Source organism: Rhincodon typus, chromosome 11, assembly GCF_021869965.1.
Source record: "Rhincodon typus isolate 14 chromosome 11, sRhiTyp1.1, whole genome shotgun sequence".
Lineage (NCBI taxonomy): Eukaryota > Metazoa > Chordata > Chondrichthyes > Orectolobiformes > Rhincodontidae > Rhincodon > Rhincodon typus.
Window position 1 is genome coordinate 60,925,763 of NC_063342.1, and position 23,556 is coordinate 60,949,318.

At 37.8% G+C, this 23,556-nt stretch overlaps 1 protein-coding gene across 1 annotated transcript in view; it reads left to right on the forward strand.

Moving 5' to 3' along the window:
* Positions 1–23,556, forward strand: part of ofd1 (OFD1 centriole and centriolar satellite protein) — a 67,239-nt gene that overhangs the window by 15,600 nt on the left and 28,083 nt on the right. Inside the window, exons 2-10 of the mRNA XM_048602522.1 lie at positions 828–1,001; positions 3,887–3,993; positions 5,993–6,112; positions 9,065–9,138; positions 10,823–10,914; positions 15,803–15,992; positions 17,570–17,700; positions 19,741–19,852; positions 21,832–22,452. Coding sequence (XP_048458479.1) covers positions 828–1,001; positions 3,887–3,993; positions 5,993–6,112; positions 9,065–9,138; positions 10,823–10,914; positions 15,803–15,992; positions 17,570–17,700; positions 19,741–19,852; positions 21,832–22,452 — 1,621 coding nt within the window. The remainder of the gene's footprint in view (positions 1–827; positions 1,002–3,886; positions 3,994–5,992; positions 6,113–9,064; positions 9,139–10,822; positions 10,915–15,802; positions 15,993–17,569; positions 17,701–19,740; positions 19,853–21,831; positions 22,453–23,556) is intronic.

Sequence of the window (23,556 nt, forward strand, 5' to 3'; positions counted from 1 at the left end):
TGTAGCACTTCCTGCGGTTGCAGGGAAAAGTGCCGGGTGTGGTGGGGTTGGAAGGGAGTGTGGAGCGGACAAGGGAGTCATGGAGAGAGTGGTCCCTCCAGAAAGCAGATAAGGGTGGGGAGGGAAAAATGTCTTTGGTGGTGGGGTCAGATTGCAGATGGTGGAAGTGTCAGAGGTTGGTGGGGTGGTACGTGAGGACGAGGGGGATTCTGTTTTGGTTGTTATTGCGGGGAGCGGGTGTGAGGGATGAGTTGCGGGAAATGCGGGAGACACGGTCGAGGGCATTCTCGACCACTGAAGGGGGGATGTTGCAGTCCTTGAAAAACAAGGACATCTGAGATGTACGGGAATGGAATGCCTCATCCTGGGAGAAGATGCGGCGGAAGCGAAGGAACTGGGAATAGGGGATGGCATTTTTGCAGGAAGGTGGGTGGGAGGAGGTGTATTCTAGGTAGCTGTGGGAGTCGGTGGGCTTGACATAGATATCGGTATCTAGGTGGTTGCCAGAGATGGAGAGAGCGAGGTATTAGAGATGGTCCAGGTGAACTTAAGGTTGGGGTGGACGGTGTTGGTGAAGTGGACGAACTGTTCGAGCTCCTCGTGGGAGCACGAGGCGGCGCCGATACAGTCATCAATGTAATGGAGGAAGAGGTGGGATTTAGGGCCAGCGTAGGTACGGAAGAGGGATTGTTCCACGTAACCTACGAAGAGGCAGGCATAGCTTGGGCCCATGTTTGGTTGATTTTTTTTAAAAATTGGCTGTATTTACTGTTTCTTGAAGATTTATCTTGCAGAAGAAACTTAACCAGTTCTTTTGATCATGTCAGCTGCAACATTTTAAGGATCTGGAATTGGCTAAGGTTCGGATTCAGGAGAAAGAGCACTCACAGAAGAATATAGAAGAGATCAGATTAAAGCTAGACAAAACGTACCAGAAAAAGTCTGAGACGTTGATTACAAGAGAGAAGAATGCTATTGAGAGACTTCAGAAACAGCAGGAGGTAAGTTCAGATGCAGTCAGAATGATAACACACTAGGCAACCGTGCAGTGAGTTCATGGATGAATCACAGCTTCTACAAGTACGGGTATATCTTAGGAAGAACTCAAGAAATTTAGAAGTTTTACATGGAAACTCCCTAAATTAATTCTGTACAATGGATGAAACAAAACTGGAACTCTGAAGGTTCTAGCTGCTGCTTTAAAGCATTAATGGTCCTAAAAATGTTATTTTTTTTGTTCATCCTCCTTTCTTCCTTCGTGAACATTTCAGTTTCATCATTTTGTACTTTTTCCGACATAGAACTTTCAAAGATGATCTATAGCATGATTCATACTTTTCAACTATATATATGGGTATTGCATGCAAAAAGAAGCTAAGAAGCATTGCTCCTTTTTAAATATTGCAAACAGATGCTGTAGAAGCCTGTATTTTGCCACTTGTTGGGATCCCTATTTTAATCAGGCAATTTAATCATGGAATAAGATATCCATCTTTTCCTGCATGGCAATCTGTCAGAGAACATTAAGCAGGTTTTATAGTGGCTGGGCAATTCTAGCCACTTGGTTACCATCCAGGAGAGAGAAAAATCTATTGCATAATTTTTCTTGGAAAATAAGGGTGGCTAGTTGATGCCCTGATCAAAAGTGTGGCAGTACATGCCATCTACAAGGCTTTCTCTCGTATGTTTATTTTCCATGCTCTTTAATAGCTTATGCTATGGGCAGGACAGTGAACTATCATCTGTCCTCTACAAGGAAGTAATTGGTTATATATTTAACCAATTTGATAGAAGAATTGTTAGTAAACAGTGGAAAGCCTGAATCGGGAAGTACAAGTTATAATAATAAAGAATTCTCTATCAAATAATATATAGAACACATATAAAAGGGAAAGGAAAAGGATTGGATTTTGAGAGAGGAAATAGAGACAAAAAACAAAAGTTAAAGCAAGTTATTTTCCATGGATCATGATGTACAAGTTAATCTCTGAAGGCTTAAGAAAACTGTGAAAAAATATAGGTTGACTTTATATGCAGAGTGTACAATATGAACAATATTGTTGTAGATGATCACTATTTTTGAAATGTGAAAAAATAAACACAATAACTGTAATTCAAGGTATATTGATGCAATAAGTTTAAGGATACCTTTTAACCAAAATCAAAACTTTATTTTTTAAATTCAAGCTTATTGTCATCGCCAAAGATTAATCAAATGCATTCTGAGTCACTTTGACATTGCCATCATTGTAATGATTTCACCCGGATCAGACTTGGAGCTTTAAGTTTTAATGTCATCTACCCCCTTCACCCCCAACAAAAGAAAGCAAAGCATATTCCTTTCCATTCATTGAGTTAGATACTTTGCATCTTTTGGATCATCAGATAACAGTTTGTGCATTAGTAGCATTCCATGATTTGATCATGCAAGCTCTCAAAACATTTAAGTGGGACAGCAGATATATTTCCATTCTTTGTGAAGGTGTTTTTTTTCTGTCATAACCTATATAATCCATTGAACATGAACATGATCCTTGAATAGCTTTTCAAAGCACACTTCCAAAGGATAAACTTCAGATGTTAGAGCCCCTAATACAACTGCAGTGTGGGGTTATTTCTTTGCAGGTAACTCCTGATCTCAGGTTATCTGGGATCTAAACAAGCTTCACACTAATAACCTGGGCTCTTTTTGTAGCCACTAGTACTCCAATTCCACACAATATCAATATCAATCCACGACTTCACTCCATCCTATCTCCCAATCACTGTAATGAACATTCACATAAACACTTGCTGGGAATTTGATTTTTGGCATGGTTTTATGCTTTAATTTTTATTATGTCAGCTATGTAAGCTAGAAACACCATGAATCTTGTTTTATGTCTTGAAAAGTTGAGACTGACTTTTAATGCGAATGTAGCATTTCCTGGTGGAAAAGAAGGATTGACTTGTATCGCAAGTATAGGCCATTTCCAGTGGCCACTTGGAGATGATTGACCATAAAGGGGAGACAATTATGGGTATTCGAGGCAGTATACTGGGATGTGGAAGGCACAATAATTGTGAAGGGAGGCAACTCAACATGCAAAGGAGTGTGGAGGACATGGGTTTCTGCAGGAGGGGGGATCGTTGACAGACACAGCCATGGTTTTCATGCTCAGTGCAACATGATGGTTAGCATGACTAAGCTGTAGATATAGTGAGTATTAGGGGAAAAATAGCCCTCTCTTAGATGAACCCATTCTTAGCCTCATCCTATGTAATTTGATTCCTCAATAACATTGCAGTGTGTGCTTGTGGTTACATTGAAGTATCGGCCAAAACTAATGTGCCATGCCATTTCTTTTTGGTTTCACATTGTGTATGATGAGTGGAAACACCTAGCAGGCAGCGGTTGACCTGGTGAGTGGTTGAGCTGTAGAAGTGTTGGGTAACTCAAAAAGTCCAGCACCAGTGAGTACTTCCACCTCTGTTGAGAAGACCTCCATAAGGGTATGGTTCAGAGCCAGTGAAACAAGTTTCAGAGAACAGCATCAAAAACCTTGCCAGAGCTTTGAGCGAAACCCTCCATGAAACCTGCCAAAATTAATACTTAGGTGACTTATGGTAAAATCTAGTGTATTGGTTCTCTGTTGAAAATTATGGTAGAAATTTGCACATGTTTTGGATACATCACAGTGTTTGCAAAGCTAGATATTTTAAATAGACTGACAACAAAATATTGTGTAAAGTAATAACTTTATTCAAAACTTGGTAATTCACATGTATGAAAGTAAGAATTAATCTGGATTTCTCTATTTATTTGGTATATCACAAAATTGAGCATTTATAAAATTTAAATTACCCTTATCAGACAAATTACGTTTAGATATCAATTATTTTACAGATTGAGGAAAAAGAAATATATATACAGAGACAAAGTTTACTGAAAGATATTGAAGCTGTGCGAAATAGAGAGATTGAACTTCGACAACGAATTGAAGCCTTTGAACTGTAAGTAGACGTGGGAAATTAGGTAAAGAATAATATTTCTTTATTATAATTGACATTTTAAACAAAGTCCCAGAAGAGCTTCGATATACTTATGGTTTTTCATGTTGGTAATCTGAAATTTTTTTGTAAGTGACCAATTATTGACATACTCTTCGAGTGAAACATTGAATCTGATTGACTGACTGAAAATCTGTTTGTGTTACCCGTTAATTGTTAATGATAGCTGCTTTTGTAGGGGAGCCACTGAAGGTGATACAGCAGAGATTGTTGTTCACAGCAAATAATGTAGCAGGTAGAAAACAAATATAATGAGGCGGGGAGCAGGGTCCAAGAGTATTAAAATAAAAGCAAAATTCTATGGATGCTGGGAAATTTGAAATATAAACAGAAAATGCTGGAAACACTCAGCAGGTCTAGTATCTGTGGAGAATGGGAAAGAGCACTGAACTTTTGATCCTGAGTTGGGTAGCAAAATTTGCAAACCTGACTCAGGAGAAAATTTCCCAAATGGTCAGTTTATGATTTAGGAGAAGTGAGGGATAACTGGAATAGCTGGCATACCACCCCTAGTAAAAGTGTGGAGACACCCACAGAGCGCTAGATGCCGAGGTGGGCATTTAAAAGACCACAGCCCTATACTCTAGGATTCTGTAATAGAAACATTAAAGCAAAAAAAAACTCTTACCTCTTATGCTCACTCTACTCCCCATACATTCTCAATACCCCACCCATGTTACCTCATGTGTCCCACCCACTCACCTCCTGAAGCCTACATGTCTCCATATCACTCTCCCTCTTTCCATTCCCCTGCACTTCCCAATCTTTACTCATCCCAATAAAAACTAATGCTATCCATTCGTAGTAGCATCTCAAAACACAATGCTGACTCATGATTCCACAACTACCACCTTTTTTTCTCTTACCCCTTCCATGCCACTTCATCCAATATCTATCATGGACAGACTTAGACATTTTGAGATGAAATAAAGTTCTGTTCACTTCACTGTATTAAAAGTGATAAAAGCTCATTCAATACATTTAATTCCCTTTATATACTTAATTCCTTATATAAATATATACTGGTTTTCATTACTCCACATCAAAGCCAGCCGATGCCTTAGGAACCATTTGGAGCTGCTATTTGAAGAGGTGAGTTTACAGCCCTCTGAGATAATAATAAGTTATGGAAGCAGTTAAACAGCAATAATCCTATAATTATTAACCTAAGGCTCATGTCAACAAGCACCTACTGACTTTGTGAACATTGCTTATTTTTCAACTGAGAGGTACAGCAGGCTTTTTTATTCTTCAGAAGTTAAACAGCAGGAAATTTAACTGATTTACCAACTTGAAGATTTTATAGAACATATCCGCATTACCAAAAAATCAGCATTACCTATAGTTAGTTATCAAGCAACAGTTTTTCTGCTGTCATTTGTTAGCCTCCTTATTATCATATTTCACATCCAGTCATCTAATTTTGTTTTAACGTGCTTCTAGGCTAGCAGGACTTAGTAAAAGTTTTTTAAAACTAGAATCTGCTACTGGTCGAAATGTGCAAATGGTGTAAATTAACTCTGAGTTGAGACAAATATTTGTATGATTTCATGCCTGTCAATGAAGTTCTCCTTCTAAAAACCATGCTGAAGATTATGTTTTCACTTTGTGCAGAATCATGAGCATGGAATGATAATGGTTTACTATAAGACATGCAGTATCTAGCCTTTCGCACTTCTGACTTTGGCTTGTACAGAAAATTAAAAATTGCATTTACTATTCTACCAAGTTAATCATTTTCATTTATAAGTAAGATTGAACTGAATAATGCACAAAATAAAAAGTATTACATTTTAGGCATTTGTTATACTTAACTATTAATTTTTAAAATCTATGTTAGGAGTTAGCGGACTGCAGAATAGAAAATCATCACTCTGCACTCCTGACAGCATGTTCTTGTGTTCAAGTTCAGAATTCCTTAATGATTTATCTGTCATGTCAGGACTCAGGATTTGCATGACCAAAAGAACAAGAGTTTAGAGGAGGATCTCCGGAGACGGGAGCTTGCAGTGAAAAATATTGAGGAGACTTACGAGCAGAAGCTGAAAACCGAACTGTTTAGGTAAGACATGCATAATGCAAGGACATAGTTAAATCAAACAACATACACTCTCAATGTATAGCAACTGTTATACAAAGTCACAAATTGCCTTCCTTTGGTATTCTAAGCAAAATTGTTTTAAATGCAGCTATGTTCTAATGCTGTGTTACGACAAATGAGAAGGAGGTTTCTGTTCCTATTTTAACTCGGGTTGAGGTCACAACCAAAATTCTCTTTTTAGCCTGCAGTTAGCACTTCAGTCAAGACTTTTTTCACTGGAAGAAAAGGCCAATTACTAAGCCTTTCTTGAGTAAAAGAGGAATTTTATTATTTGCTAACTCTAAGGGAACAAAATAACACATAACATCAAACACAGATAACAAGTTTTAAAAAGGGAGAGTATTTGGTACACACGGGAAGAATAAAGACTACACAGTTTAATAGTTTTTAGAGTCCTTAAATTGTTGTGATTGAACCTGAGACCATGGCTGTTTAATTCATGTATTGTATTCTTAGCAGTAGTGAAATTTGTAGAATCCTTTACTTCTTGGTGAATGGATGTTTCAGCAATTTGCATCTTCAATCATTTTGGCTTTCAAGATGATGAGAAGGAAATTAGGAGAGAATATTTTCCAGTACAAAAATCAGAAATTGCTAGAAATACTCAGCAGGATCTGGCAGCATCTGTGGAGAGAAAGCAGAGTTAATGTTTTGGGTCCAGTGACCCCTTTTCAGAACTGATTATAGCTAGAAAAAGAGTGCTATATATCCAGAAGATACCTTTGTCTGCTCAGCTGTTTTTTTTCTCTATCTGGGCTCCATCTCCGCCTATTGTTTACTCCTTTAACCATCCCTCCCCCCCATCTTCAGCATATATACCAATCTTTTTCTGGCTACAATCACTTCTGAAAAAGCATCACTGGACTCAAATGTTAACGTTGCTTTCTCTCCATAGATGCTGCCAGACCTGCTGAAATTTTCTAGCATTTCTGATTTTGTTTTTGATTTCTAGCATCCGCAGTTCTTTGTTTTTTTTTGTTCAGTGTCTTCCAATCTTTGCTGTTACTGATCCATTTTATTTCTCACTCCCCTGATACTCAAAAGCAGCTGTTGGAGTATGGTTAATTGTGTATATGTCTAACTCATTGTTTTTCTGTAGGCTGGCTAACTGGCTGGTGAGCCTTTTATCTCCTAATATGTGAAGTTATCATATAAATGTGAATTAAAATTTAAAAATCTGTGTTTTTAGATGCCTAACTCAGTCGTCTAGTTTCGATGACTTCAGACAAAATTGTCATTTGAATGCATACGGGTTTGTTTATTCTTCATGGATTTCTGTTATCAGGTCTGTTATCAGGTGACCACTACTGCCGTTTAGGTCTAGGTTTCATCCTTTTGAAAAAAAACATTTTAGCTCATGAACGGCCTCAAGTATAACAATCAGTTGGAAGTTAGTTGGGTTTTCTGATGAAGGGTCTAGGCCTGAAACGTCAGCCTCTCTGCTCCTATGATGCTGCTTGGCCTGCTGTGTTCATCCAGCCCTGCACCTTGTTGTCTCGGATTCACCAGCATCTGCAGTTCCTACTATCTCTGATTCAGTTGGAAGTTAGTATTTGGTTTTTACTACTCTTGTAACAGTTGTATGTAATCCTCCAACATAGTGTACCATAAAAAGGTCCGAAGAATATTTTTAAAGAAAAACATAATTCTTGGTGAATGAGTATTTACTGCAGTAGAATTATTTTTGGTACAGTGATAAGATTTTTTTAAATTCAAATATTCTACACTGGCAAGTTGATGCTTCATCTTGTGCAAATTGATCATGTGAATTTAAAAGATGTTTAAAGGAAATATTTATCACAATCCTTGCATCACAAGTATCCTGCATTCAAGGAATGTGCATTCTATTTGGATTAAATCCCAATGTGGCTTTCTCCGTAAATTTATGATGTGCTGTGCAAGAGTGGCTGGAAAGATGCCAGGTTTGACCCTTGATCATTGCAATAGGATTGATTTTGAGCTGAGATGGCACAGCAATGCTGTGCCTAGTTTTGGGGTCCCTGTTGTAGAGAGGGGTGATGGTTGAAGCAAAATTCCTGTTCCTTACCACTGGTTAGTGACTTTGTGTTGAAAATGTCTGTTTCAACATTAAGTGAGGACAGGCTTGGTTGAGGTGCCTCTCCACAAACGAATTGTTACTTCCATTCACTGTCAATGTGGCTGTTGGTACCTGTGGAAACAAATCACAGTAAGCAGACAAAAGTGGTGTATGTATGATTTGTTGTTCAAATTATTATGTACACCCATCTCCTTACAAAGTGTAACTTAAAGGAGTGTTGATAGGAGCACACTGGAGTTTGAATTTTGGTTAAATGTAAATAATTCCTGTATTTTATTTTCTTTTAATTCTTTTGTTCTTTTGCATTTTACGTTTTTTGGAATTGGGTTGAAAAATCAATTATAATTCTTGTATCTTTAATGACTTTATGAGCAGTATTTTGTGGATGTTCATAATTTTTCATTTTCATTTTTATGTTTAAAATTATACCTGGCTTGTATTTTAATCTGTAGCAAACATCAGTATAATTTTGTTCACCCAAACTTGCTGCTTGGAAAATCTATGAAGTGTGTAAGAGAGAGTGTAAGAATCCAATGTTTGAAGTTTTTGACAAATTTCACTCTTCTGTAGTGTTGAGATGACTGGAAAACGTGTTTGGAAGAGTGCTAATAAGAAGTTGTTATTGCATTAATTAACTGTCCCTCGTTCATCTGATCTTTAATAATACATGTAAAAATGACCTTTGCTAGAAAAATATCACTACTACACAAATGTTTGTACTTCTGTGTTATATTGATAGACTTGTCTAACTTTGAGAGTTTTGAACCTTCATTCTTCTGACTTAGATTTAACTTTTATTCCATTTAAAATTTGCTTTTATTGTGCTATCTAAAATAATTCAATCTTCTGCATAGGTGTCAAGTGGAACTACAGGAAGAGCATCGTAAAAGAATGGAAAAAGTGACTGCAAATGAGAAAAGACTCGAAGGTCTGATTCAAAACTTTGCAGCTTAATTATACTTTACAGGATTTAGAATATTGTACATTTATGTAGAATCTGTACAAATACCACACTATGTATATGAACAAGAGAATTCTTTGATATTCCTACAAAATAGTTTTTTGTTTGAAAAATATAATTGAGTATATAATGTATAATATATATCAATTTTGCTAGACTATTTACAGGACAATGCTGTGGCTTCATTTTTGAAAGCATTCAGAGTGCCTTTGGTTTTGAATTGAACTGCCCTGTTTAAGACATAACAATATGGAAGTATCTAACTTGACCAATTTATCTCTTTTCGTCCAGGTCATGTTTCAAGGCTGATCTAACCAACTATTTTGAAATGCAATTTCTTTTATCTTTTTCCCACTTCGCTTAATTTCTTCTTTAGAAATCAAGAGCTGTAGCTTGCAGGCTATTCATACTTGCAATCCAGATTGTTTTATCTGGGTTTTATACAACAATAGCTTATTTGTTGTTTTACAATGTGAACCACATTATTAACACCCCAATCGTAAGAAATCTCTGTTGCGTTTATATTATCACTTTGCATGTAATAAATAGCAGCTCCATGGGGTGGGTTTCCTTCTAGTGAAATTTGGAAGTCCTACTAGGAGCTTTTTTAGCCCACAGAGTGTTTTATTCCTGTGTGATAGGCCTCCACCTCACTACAGCCTGTCTGAAATCACCCCCTTACCCCCATAGTTTCCACTGTCTTTTTTAAGGTCCTTGGTGCTCACTGTGGGGTATTCACCTGAAACCAAATTTTCCTAACATCCAGAAGCAGGAAAGGTGGTCTTCTGTGGCATTTCTTTTGGAGGACGTCTTGGGGCTCAGTAGGTTGTGCCTCTATTTCTGAAGTGGAAGCACGTGAACTTGTTGGTCATGGAAGATGCATTCATGAAGCATTTCGAATAGGTTGATAACCAGCCTATTATTCTTTCCAACATTTCTGCACTGTTTCCCAAAGGGGAAAAAAAATTAGAAACAAATAGAATAACGTTTGGAACCTAATTGTTCACAGGTAAGCCTTGCCTTACCTTTGCCAAGCATTCTCAAATATGTGAGTGTAGTATTTCAACCTCTGATCTCACTTCCATTATCTTTTTAACCTTTCACCTTTCTTAAAGATTTACTTTAGGGTTATACACTTCAAGCATTTCATTTTTTAAAATTTTGATTTTCGTCTTTGCTCATTTTTTATTCTGTAGACATTATATTTTTTAATATGCTGCATCCAAAAGTTTTATATTAGCAGTAGATTTGCTTGTCTCAGTTAATCAGAAAGTCTTCCAAACATGCATATTCATTGCTTAACCCTGGTTGATGTCAAATAAATTGTTCTTGTGTAACAAGCTGTCTTAATATTGTCAGTAAGCTTTGAATGTTATGAATAGCACTTAATTTTTATATTGATAAGTTCTTCACCAGGTTAACTAGGGAGAATCATCCCATGTATAGTGTCTTAAGCTGGAGTGTGAATATGCTATTATGATGAAAATTTATCATCTGAAAGGTTTCCTGTAGTAATAATATGAGATTATAACAAATATTAACGCCTATATAGCTGTTTAAGTGCATTTTAAAGTTAAAAAACTGAAAGTGAGCATATAAGGTAACAGAAACATTATAGCATAAGTCACCAAAGGATGGTTTCCCTCAACAGCAGAGGCAGCTCGACTGCATGAGGAGTCTGTTATTATTCATTCCAAAAGAGAGGAACTCCAAGAAGCTCGTGTTGAAGTTAAGAAGATGGAGGTAAACTGCTTAAAAAAAGTCACATGGTAGTACAGAATTTGAGTATTTCTGAAAAAAAAAAGTGCTGTTGTAGCATTTTGTTTTATACTGAACAGGACAGAATCACAAGACTACCAGATTTTGGAAGGAATACCAATTTATACTGCATGAAAAGACAGTGCAGAATGGATAGCAAGTGGACTGTATTGCTTGAGGTGCCACCATAGAGAATGCACCAGTGACCAGTTAACTCCAAGCTGAAGTTTAGTTGGACACAGTCCTTCCGTTTGCAAAGGACAGGGCCCTCCATATGAATATATGTAGTCTCATAAGCGTGAGGGTGTCATATTGTGAGCCCAAATGATGATCTTAAATTAGTTGTTAGTGTATTTTGTGATGCAGTTAGTATTGTTAAACAGGTCCTCTCTGGTTGCAGAACCATATCAACTTGGACACTGAGTTCTGAGTGTTGCAAAAAAGAGCTTGTTGAGTACTGTCAGTACTGTAACTGTTGTGAATGGTTGATGGGATGTGTTGTTTGGATGTGATGTATTGTATACATAGCTTTTTCATAGTCAGAACAATGTTTTGACTTGATGGCTGTGTTAGTGAAAAATACCATTTGTGTGTCAACTGCTTAGTAGCAGCATGGAGCATCTAGCTTCACCTGTTACTGAAATTTTTGAGACATCTAACTCTTCTAGGTTATCCAAGAATAAAAAACTGAGTCGTTTTCAGTGCAGAAAATGATAACCTTATGCCCATTTATGAGTTTGCATTATATGCAGCAACTAATGATCTGATCAGAGTACTCATTATTCCACAGGACAATTTTGTAATGAAAATTATGATCCATTTGTTTTCGATGGAAGTATGATAGAATGACAATTAAAGGTAGTATCACAAATAACTTGAAGAGGAAGACACAAACTGGTTTCCCTCTTTGCTTTTCAGAAAACTGATTTATGTGGGATATAGAAAAGTGAAGGAAGTGGGCAAAAACCTGGCAGATGGAATATAGTATGGGAAAATGTAAGGTTATGCATTTTGACAGGAAAAATAGAGGAAGTGAATATTGTTTAAATAGAAAAAAAACTGCAGAAAAGCTACAGATCAGAGGGATTTGGGAGTCTTTGTCCATGAATCCCAAAGAGCTATCATTCAAATTCAGCAGGTAATGGGGAAGGAAAATGGAATTTTCTCCTCTTATTTTGAAGGGAATGAAGTATAAAAGTATGGAGGTTGTGCTAAAGCTGTACAATGCAGTAGCCAGATCACAACTTAAATACTGTGAACAGTTCTGAGCCCCACCTAGGGAAAGATATACTGACATTGGAGGCACTCCAGACAAGATTCACTAGGCTGATACCAGGTATGAAGGAACTACCTTATGAGAAGTTGAGTAGGTTTGACATGTACTTGTCATAGAAGAATGAGAGGCAATTTTATTGAAACATACAAGATTTTTTTTGGGACTTAACAGGACATTATGTGGAAAGATTGTTTGCCCTTGTGGAAAAGTGTAGGACCAGTGGGCATATTTTCAAAATGAGGAGTTTTCTGTTTAAGACCGGTGATGAGGAATTTCGTTGAGGGTAGCATATCTGTGGAATTTTTTATTGCAAAGGGCTATCAAGGCTGCAATGTTAAGTACATTCAAGGCTGAAATAGATTTTTAATCAGTAAGGAATCAAGGGTGTTGGGGATAAGAAAGGAAAGTGGAATGAGGATTATCAGATCAGCCATCAACTCATTGAATGGCCTAGGAGACTCAATGAGCTGACTGGCCTACTTCTGCACCTACATCTCATGGCCTGACGGTCATAGCTTATTCTTGAGTCCAATATAAAATAAAACCAGCTTTAAACAGAAAATATTCCCTTAGATTTTTCTCCCAATTGAAATGATGTTCCAAATAAGAGAATGCCAGAGAAGTGAGTTGTTTTTTTTGAGTTTGGTATGACTCTGTTAACTCTGTTTCTGTCTCTACAGATGCTGCCTCACTTGCTGTGTTTCTCCAGCATTCTGTGTTTGTTTCAGATTTCCAACATCTGAAATATTTTGCTTTTATGTACGTGAAATGATGTCCCTCCTAGGACAGTCTAAGATGAGCCTGAAACTAGTAAGAACAATGCGACTTTTCTGTTCAGTCAAGGGATGTGGTATCGCTGACGATGTTAGTATTTATTGTTCTTTTAAGAAGGTGGTGGTGAGCCAACTTCTTAATCCACCACAGACTGCATGAGGAAGACGTATCCACAATGCTATTCATGTTGTTGGAGCTGAATTGATCATAGGAAGTGGATATGCAGAGGAGAAAGCCTCTGATCTGTTTAGGTGCCTGGACTATTTTAGGTTTCTGGGCTATGTTGATGGCCAGCGATTCTACAAATATCATAATGTCAAGGGTAGGCAGTCAGACTCTTTTGGTTGGAGATGGCCATTGCTGGTTTTTGTGAGACTTGAATGGTGCCATTTATCAGCCCATGCTTGAATGTTATCCAGGTCTTGCTGATCATGTACACACACTGCTGCATTGTTTTAGGAGCCACAAATAGAACTGAACATTGCATTAACAGTAAACATCACACTTCTTTGGAAAAAAAAATGATGAGAAGATCGTTGAAACTGCTCAAGGTAGTTGGAAACAGGACACTGTCTCAAGGAACTCCTGCAGCAGTGTCCTGGGGCTGAGCTCATTGGCTTCCAAAAAGCATGGCTGTCTTCCTTTGTGCTACGTATGACTCCAGCCACTAGAAAGTATTCTCAGATTCCCATTGACTCAGTTTTACGAGCGCATCTTAATGCCACTCTAAGTCAGATGTTGCCTTAATGCCAACACTTCCCACACTTCTATCGAGGCTGTAATAAAGTGTAAATCTAATTGATCCTAGCAGAACTGTAAGTCATTTCTTCTTGGTGAATAAATACTGCTTAATCGCACTGTTAACGGCTCCTTCTATCACATTGCTCATTGTGGAAAAGAATTGACGGAGTGATATTTGATTGGCTTGATTTCGTCCATTTTTGGACTGAATAAACCTGGATAATTTTGGATTTTGACAGGTGGATGCCAGTAAAGTAAACAGAGTAAAACAGCTTTGTTAGAGCTGTGGTTCGATCTGGAGCAGAGATTTTCTGAAATACAGGCTCTTTTTTTTTTTGCTGTATCTGGTGTGCTAAACCAGATGTACTCATGCTAAGAACTCTTGTGGCCTGTCCGTCCTCACTGTATACCACCATGCTATCTCTGGTGGTGTTAGAGAATATACCCAAAATGATTCAATTGTCTCAGATGTGGCCTGAAAGCTATGATTTCATCAGTGTGACATTTGTGTTGTCTGTGCTACATACGTCCCAATTTTGGCACTCAGTTAATATGGAAGATGTTTCAAGCCTGGGTCAAAATATTATTTTTTCTGAGCTCTTTTCTTGATATTTTCTTGAGGCCTACTTTTGATTTTCAGGGCTACATTTTGATTTTTCTATTGTGTCCACTTGCCAACAAAACAGCATTTTCATCTCTTGCAGCGTAATATTGGTTTCTCGATGCATTGGTTTTTCTTTTGAATTGTTTTCATGGATGCAAGATAAAAAGCTTAGACAAAATCTGTCATTTTTTTAGCAATACTCAATGATAATTTTCATTACAGTCGCATCTTCTAATTTTCGTTCGATGTAAAACATCCTGGACATGTGGCTTTAAGCTATAGATTCCATGTTAATTTACAAATAATTCATTTCCCAGAGATTTCAGGTTTTCCTGGCTCATGGTTAGCTGAGTACTTTTTTGACAATGATTAGAACTGTTTGCTTGCCTTTGTTGCCTCCCTTTTTACCCCTAAATTGGTAGCTCCCCTTTCCACCTACCTTATCCTGACAACTGTGGCTACTCTGGCCCTTTCCAGTCCTGGCCCCTCATCATTACAACTATTTGTCTTCTCATTACACCTCCAACCACAGACTGTTTTTCTGTCACATTTGCTGCTGATAGGTTCACTAGTTTTTTTAAAAAATTTATTTACTTGTGGGATATTGGTGTTGCCGCCTAGGCCAGCATTTATTGCCTCGGGGACAGTTAAGGATTAACCATATTGTTGTGGATCTGGAGTCACTGGTAAGGCCAGACCAGGTTAACATGGCAGATTTCCAATCCTAACGGACATTCATGAATCAGATAGGTTTTGTAACAATCAACAGTGATTCCATGGTTGCTATTAGGTTAGCTTTTACTCCAGATTCTTACTAAATTGAAGCTACCTGTGGTTTCAAATTACATTCAAACGCATGCCCAGAACATGAGCCTGGAGTTTTTAGATTACTAGTCCAGTGACATCACCACAACGCTATTGCTTCCCCTAATTTAGATGAATTGTAACAAAAACAAAGTTGCTGGAAAAGCTCAGCAGGTCTGGCACCATCTGTGAAGGAAAGAACAGAGTTAATGTTTTGGGTCTGGTGACCCTTCCTCCGAATGGGTTCCAGTTCTGAGGAAGGGTCACTGGACCTGAAACATTTAACTCTGTTCTTTCCTTCACAGATGCTGCCAGACCTGCTGAGCTATTCCAGCAACTTTATTTCCGTTCCTGATTTATAGCATCTGCAGTTCTTTCGGTTTTTCTTGAGATGAGTTGCAATTTTGGTGTTTTAGGTTTTTACATCTCATCAAGTTCTTGTCAAAAATTCATTTTCTGTGTTATTCATCTTTGTACTAACATATTAAGTTTTAAAACTATGTGTCTTCTCTTCAGTTAAAAATTGTATGTCCTTCTACATGAAATGTTTTGACGATCTATTGACTAGATTCACTAACTATACCAATGAATCATGGAAAATCTAGCTCTAAAATTGCATTATAATGTAATCCATCTGAAAATTGATTTACTTATCAGACTGTCATATTACACAGGTGGAAATGAATGCAGCTACAGCCCAAGTTTGTTTGTTAATGAAGCAGAATGAGCTGTTGAATGAAAAGTTAAAGGAAGTAGCAGACTATACCACATTAAAGACAGAAAATGTACAGCTTCAGACTGAGATTAACATGCTGACAAAACAGCTTGATGAAGCTCATCATGAAAATCAGAAACTGCTTGAAAGTTAGTGTGTTTTGTTTCTATGAAATAGATTGCTGTTACGTGCAAATTGCAAAGTAATTAATTACATTTAGATGGTCAACATTTGAACAATCTAGTGATACTAAATGTTCTTTGGGTGGGATGGGGTTATGGGAGACAAGTGTGCTATGTCTTGGCCCAAATTGATCTTACACTACCTGTTTTACAGGTGCTAAGTGGGCACACAGGTGGCCAATTGCAGGAAGTGCATGCCCAAAAGTTGAGAATGTACTTCTTGTCATATTGGATTGGACTGCCCCAAAACATCCAGGGCACATATTAACATTATTTATTAATGCTTTTTAAAGGGATTATGCACTGGTGCCAGGTTCGTTGATGATCTGTCATTTCAAGCTATTGGTTAACTTATGGGCATTTTTTTTAGTTTATTGTCTAGCTCCGGGGACTTGCCTCATGGAAAATTGTTCTGATGTTGTATTATTTTTGTTTACATATAAATCGTTTGCAGTCATGGGTGGTCTGGTTGAACTACCTTTGGGCTGTGTGACAAGGGGAAGCAGCAAGGGAGACACCAAACAGTAGTATGACATTCATTTTAAGATAGAGATATTTCGAGATTATGCTCTGTTTTAAAGAAATAAGTCTATTACCTCTGTTCGGTAAATATGCTCCCTGTTCAAATTCAAAGTATCAAAGGAACAGTGCTATATACTCACTGGTGTGCTGTGTGTAATTCAAAGCTAATTCTGCAACAAAGTGTTTTGATCCTATTAAGTGTATTTAAATTTTGAAATATTTGGAGAACATTTGGATTTATTCCACTCAACCATGTAGGTTTCATCAAAAATCAAATATTCAGTACAGGGATCACATTCAGAATGTGGTCCTATGATTAAATTGCTTTCTAGGCTACTTCAGCGGGAAGCTAAGATTCAACCAGTTGATGTGGGATTGGAACCATGTAGAAAATATCATCCCTAAATGGCATTATTTAACCCATTGGGCTTTTTAAAACAATCTGACAGCTTTGTGATCACATATACTGGTACCATTTTTTTTTATTTCCAGATTTTTCTTTTAAAGATTGAATTAAAATTCTCCAACTGCAAGGATCTGAACTCTCACTATCTGGACTAATTAGACCAAGCCTTTGGATCACTCATCCAGTAACATAACTACAAGTTTAGAAGATAAAGACCAACATGGGTTATTGCAAAATGACTTGTTGCCCTGTTGGAATTCCATGTAATTCTTGTTTTGTACATCTAACAACGTAGAAAGCACTAAAAAAGAGGGTTGTGTGTGGATTTTCTAGATAGTGAGGGCTGAGGATAATGGATAATTAAAGGGGTTAAAAGGTAAATTTTCCTTTCCTGTCTCTCAACCAAAAATAATGTGCGAGTTCAAATTTGGCTGTTACTAATAAATTCCTCAAGAATGATTCAAGAACAGTATTAACGTAACATCATAAACTGTGAATTTTTTATTCCAGTGGTTTAGTACAGCAAGAACTGCAAAAATCCCAACCAGATAAAAGTTGAAACATATAGGTATTAATTAAAATTGACAGAATCAAAATTTCTAAATTTCATTTGCAGTGCTGAATCAACCTTCTGCTGCGCAATTAGCTCTTCAAACTGAATTGAAGAAAGCAGAATATTCAAGAAAGCTTGACGAAGATGAATATCAAAACCAAAAACAGATTCTGGAACAACAGCTACAGAATGAGGTAAAGGATAACCTGAAACATTAGCATGCTGTTTATTATAGTCTTCATAATAACAATCATCTATCAATAATTCTCACTTGCATCTTTTAGGTACAAAGAATAATGCCTTCAGGGACACTATACGTGACAGGACCGCAATTCCTGGGTGGAAATTGTTCTTGAATATGGGATGGGGGTTTGAGAGACACGTACCATATGTTGGCCCAGATGTTTGCTCATAGTATACCTGTTTTAGAAGCACTAAGTGGGCACACAAATGACAAATTATAGGAAGTTCATGCCCAGCCGAAGGGCCTGTACTGTGCTGTACTGTTCTATGTTCTATAAGTTGAAAGTGTACTTCCTGCCATATTGGATTGGGCTGCCCTATAAAATACATGGAATATGTTAGCATTATTTATCGTTGCTTTTTAAAGGAATCATGCACTAGTGTCAGGTTAGTTGATGGTCTGTCATTTCAGGCTGCTGGTGAACATATGGGCATATTTTAGTTTGTTGGCTAGCTCTGGCGACTTAATTCTAGCTTCTTAGAACATTGTTCTGATGTTGTACTATTTTTGATTGCGTATAAATGATTTGCAGCCATGCGTAGTCTGGTAAAATACCTTTGAGCCTGTGTGACAAGAGGGAAGCCGCCAAGGAGACACCAGACAGTAGTAGCAGCTACAATAAGAAGGAAGTGGAGGAGGGCATAGTGCAGGAAACTATACCACTGTGTGCGTTCTATACAAACATTTCAATGCAGTCACTTCACAAAGGAGGCTGTCACTGAGCGTTGTTATTTGCAGCAGGCAGAACTTGAACCTCAAACCAGAGCCTGGGAGCTTTTTTTTAAATCCCTGACCAGCTGGGTGCTTGCTGTTTTGCATTTGCAAATGTCTTAACATTGCTGGGTGTGGAAGGTTTGAGTAATAAAGGAAGGCTGGGACTTTTTTCCCACTGGAGTGCAGGATGTTAAGAGGTGACCTTCTAGAGGTTTATAAAATCACGAGGGGTATAGATCGCGTTAATAGTAGGTGCCTTTCCCTAGGATAGGGGATTTTAAGGGATCATTTTTAAGGTGAGAGGAGAGAGATTTAGAAAAGACATGAGGGACAATTCTTTTACACAGAGGGTGGTTCACATGTGGAATGAACTTCCTGAGGAAGTGGTGGATGCGAATACATTTACAACATTTAAAAGACGCTGAGATAAGCACATGAATAGGAAAAGTTTGCAAGGATATGGGCCAAGTGCAGACAGGTGGACTAGTTTAGTTTGGGATTATGGTCAGTATGGACTAGTTGGACCGAAGGGTCTGTTTCCGTGCTGTATGGCTCTATGTCTTTAGTGTCATTGCTCTGAGTTTGATTTTCAGCAGCATCTTTCTAAACGTCACCAAAACAGCAAATTGATTTAGATGCTGTTTGCTTTATCCTTGCAATTCTTTTAATGTTCTTTGAATATATGGTGACCTCCCTTCAGCTGGTAATATGTAGTCTCCTTTGTTAGTTGTACATTCACCATCCTAAAGTCGCACTCTGCCCATCAATGCTATGATTTCTTGACAATAGTTTCGACATTATTGACTTGCACCTTCCCTTCCTCTTGAAATATTTTCTGTTGTTGTCTTACATAATGGTTATGTAAATGAGAGAGATGTTAAAAGCATGGGATCACCTTGTTTCAGGTGTAGCACTGTTCTGAATAGGCATTTGAAACCCAATTTTAGCTTGACCTGATCAGTCAGAGAGGCGCTAACCTCAAAATTGTGTAGGTGTACTTATTATTCCAGTTTCATCATATTTAAAGGGCTTCACATCAGATATTTATATTGCATATTGACAAGTGATATTGCGTTTAAATTTGGCTTTTGACAAAATAGAGTATTTAATGTGGTTTTGGTTTTGGATAAATCAATTGAGCTCAGGTAACTGAAATAAGAACTATTTTTAATTGTACAATAGGAGGAATACAGGAAAAATGAAAGAAGGTATTCATTGAGTTGTCATCTAGTAAGCTTTTGTAATCATGATTTTTGTCTGACCTTTCTTGCTGCAGATGGAACGCTATGCAAAGGTGAGAAGCCAACTTGTAGACTATGAGGATCAAACCAGAAGGCTGAATGGACAGATTGATGATTTGAAACTTCAGCTGCGACAAACACAGTTGGGTATGCTGCTTTCAACAGCACTTCAGATTTATCAACTTGACAAATTCTATCTTGTATATTGGCCTTTGTAAATTGTCACTTTAGTAAGCCTATTGATAACTGCTTGAACTCTTGCACGGTGGCTCAGCTTATAGCACTGCTGCCTTACAGTGCCAGGGACCTTGGTTCGATTCCAGCCTCAGGTTACTATATGTGTGGAGTTTGCATGTTCTCCCTGTGCGTGCGTGGGTTTCCTCCAGGTGCTCCGGTTTCCTCCCATCATCCAAAAATGTGCAGGTTAAGTGGATTGACCATGCTAAATTTCCCATTGTGTCCAGGGATGTGCAGGTTAGGTGGGTTGGCCATGGGAAATGTTGGGCTACAGGGATAGGTTAGTGGGGTGGATCTGGCCGGGATGCTCTTCAGAGACTCATTGTGGACTCAATGGCCTGAATGGCCTGTTTACACACTATAGACATTCTGAGATTCTATTATTCATTCTGAAGTGATCAATTGACAACAGTTTGTTTGATTAGTAAAGAACAAACAGGGTTATAATGCAATGCAGTATTCAAATTGAGACTGTTTTTTTCTAAAACTTAATTTATGGGATGATTATTGTGATTTTTAATGTAATTATTTTCTGTACGAAGGGGTCAGTTAGCTCATTTGGTCGGATGTCTGGTTTGCAATACAGAGTTATGCCGACAGTGTGGGTGCAATTGCCCTGTCAGATGTGGTTACCATGATGACCTGCCTTCTCAACCTCACTTGAGGCGTATTGACTTCAGGTTAAACCACTACTAGTTGTCTCTCGTTAGTGAGAGTACAGTCCTATTGCATTCTAGGATTTTGGCTACTTTACCATTACCTCTGTACAAGAATACCAGTTTTGACAACTGTGTATCTGGACAGCTTCCCCCAGAAGAAATTTGCTAACCAGGGCTGGCTAGAAACTCCCTCAGCAGCTATAAAATGCTGTGTGCCTGCTAAACAGGTTATTGTGGTTTATAATACTTAAACCCCAAAGTTGGAGGATGTACAAGCCTCTGGAGGAGCCAACCATTGTGATTGACTAGCGGTTTCAGCAGCACCAAAGCTCAATAGTGGGCTCTGCTGGGATTGCAAGCAAACCCATGATGCAGGGCCATGGACTACAGATGCAGGTTCATGGGGGGATCTCAGGAATGGGGCAAATGGTGCTGGCTTTCTCCCGATGGACAAGGGGCACCCTCCAATCTAACATCCACCTACCCTTCCTTCCTGCCTCTATGATATAAATGAGCTTGTGAATGGGTAGGAAAGTAATGGGCTGGGCATTCAACCTGTATTATATGACCCCATACTGAAAATATTGGTCAGGGGCATATAATATCCGGTCTAGGTTTGGTTCTGTTCATTGCATATCAATCATTCGGTCATAATGCCAGGGGGAGTGATGTCCATATTTGCAGCCAATACTAAAATAAAAGGCATGCTAACTAATTCTGAGTCTGAACTAAACTACATGGGAATACTGACAAGATGTTAGAGTGAGTGAGAAAACATGGCAACTATAATTAATTACCTATAAATAAGTGGCATATTTTGTTAACTTTGTTTAAAAAGAAAGCAAGTAACAATTTATGCTGTAGTGAAAGACTTAATAATGTGGAGGAACAGAAGGATTTCGAGGGGTCAAGTTCATAAGAATTTGTTTTAACTCACTTTGGGTCCTGCTGGTGAGGGAGATAAACACCAATACATTCATTCGGTTTAAAAAGTCTACTTCTGTGCTGTAATTTCTGTATAAATCCATTTTTCCAAGGGTTGTAAAAATTAACATTGCAAATGTGTAATGTTTTACAGTGTAGTTTAAAGCTTGTTAAATTATTGTTACCAACTTGTTCACATCCACTTACAAAGGTACCTATAATTCAGTAGCTTTAAGGTTATTCTCTTACCACTGTTGTTTCTTATTGTCCTTTTTTCTTCCCCCTTTGTTTTGCCTGGCCTTGCAGCTTTAGAGAATGAAGTCTACCGCAATCCAAAACCATCTCGAATTGATCGGTCAATCATTGACCTCACTGCTGACAGAATTGCACCACATGATACTTATGTAGATGTTGGTTTACTTGGCAGTCGAGTAGCACCTGAAGATCGTCTCTTCCATCCAACGTCTGCAATGTATGCTAATTACTGCAAGTTAACTGAAAAAACCTGTTCTTCACCAGATTCAGACCAGGATTTTGTAGCAGGAGCAAAGGCTCGAATAAGGGAGCTGGAAAAAGAGTCTGAGAACCTAGAGGAAGCCTACAGAAACTACCAAAATAGAATCATTCGGACTGCCATTCAGAAAAGTTCAGAAACTCGAGCTTTTTCTCCAATGTCAGTTAACAATATTCTCAGTAGAATTCCATCCAACCATCAGCATAGAGTAACATTTGCAGACAACGCCTTTACTTCTCAACAGCTACAGTTTGCTACAAGAGCACAAATACATGAGGAAAATCACCGACAAATAACTAAAATTGAAGATCACCAAACTCCTGCTGTATCTCAGTTTACATCTCCAAGACACTGTTCTTCAACACCTGTCAAGCATAAACTTAAATATGATCAGTGTAGTAGAACTTCAGAAGGTAGGATTTTTCATAATCTATAAAATAGAATTTGATCATGACTGAGTAATATATACGAAGAAGCCTCAGTGGTATTTGTGTGACAAATTTCAGATTTATTTTTTGAGTAAGTCTAAAGTATTGTGACAGAGCTATAACTACAGTGTAGAGAATGGAAGCGGGAGAAGTTGCTCCAAATGGATTGATTTAATCAATGAACTTAATGAATTACTTAATATTCACACTCCATGCTACTTACCACAGATGCATTAATGGCTAACTATTTTTAGACTTGTTGCACCAATGGTGCTGTTTTTATTGTCCCATTAACGTTGTAGTTGTGTAATGATGAATGTCAGTCCGGCTTTCTGAAAGATACTTCTCAATTCCACTTCCTTTCTCCAGTTCAGAAATTAGGTAAGCAGTTATTAGATAGTAGAGTGATGATAAAGAAGGCAATTGTGAGGTAAAGAGAATAACTAGATTGACACCAATTAAGCTGATTTCAGTTGGGTCTCTTACAAATGAGGGAAGTGAGAAAATGTCTTGTTGTGACAGTCCCGAATGGATTTTGAGCACTGAAGGGGCCTTGAACAGCCCACTCACCAAATCTAGTGGTCTGTATTGTGCATCAGTCCAATTTATGCATATCAGTGATATTATTCCCAGATTCAAGTCCATCAGAAGTCATTTATAAGATCATTAATACATTTATGAATATTACAAGCCAAATCAACCTATCAAGGTTCACTGCTGCGATATCCTCAATCTTCCAATTCTATGATGTAATTTAGTTTTACATGTCCAGAAATGTTTATCCTTGATACCCTGGCTGAGAGATTATTTGAAATAATTTTCAGTCTTTAAGTAAAAGACTTTGACCTAATGTTTATTTCAAATCATCTTCTCACTCTGGTAAATTAAGGGGTAATTTTCTTTGATCCTATTTTGCTGGTTTATTTTTAAATAGTGGTGTTTGTGGCCAGTGTCACCACTAGATGGAGCAACATGCAATTATGTGTGAAATCAGGAACAAAAACAAAGTTGCTGGAAAAGCTCAGCAGGTCTGGCAGCATCTGTAGAGGAGAAAACAGAGTTAACGTTTCGGGTCCGGTGACCCTTCCT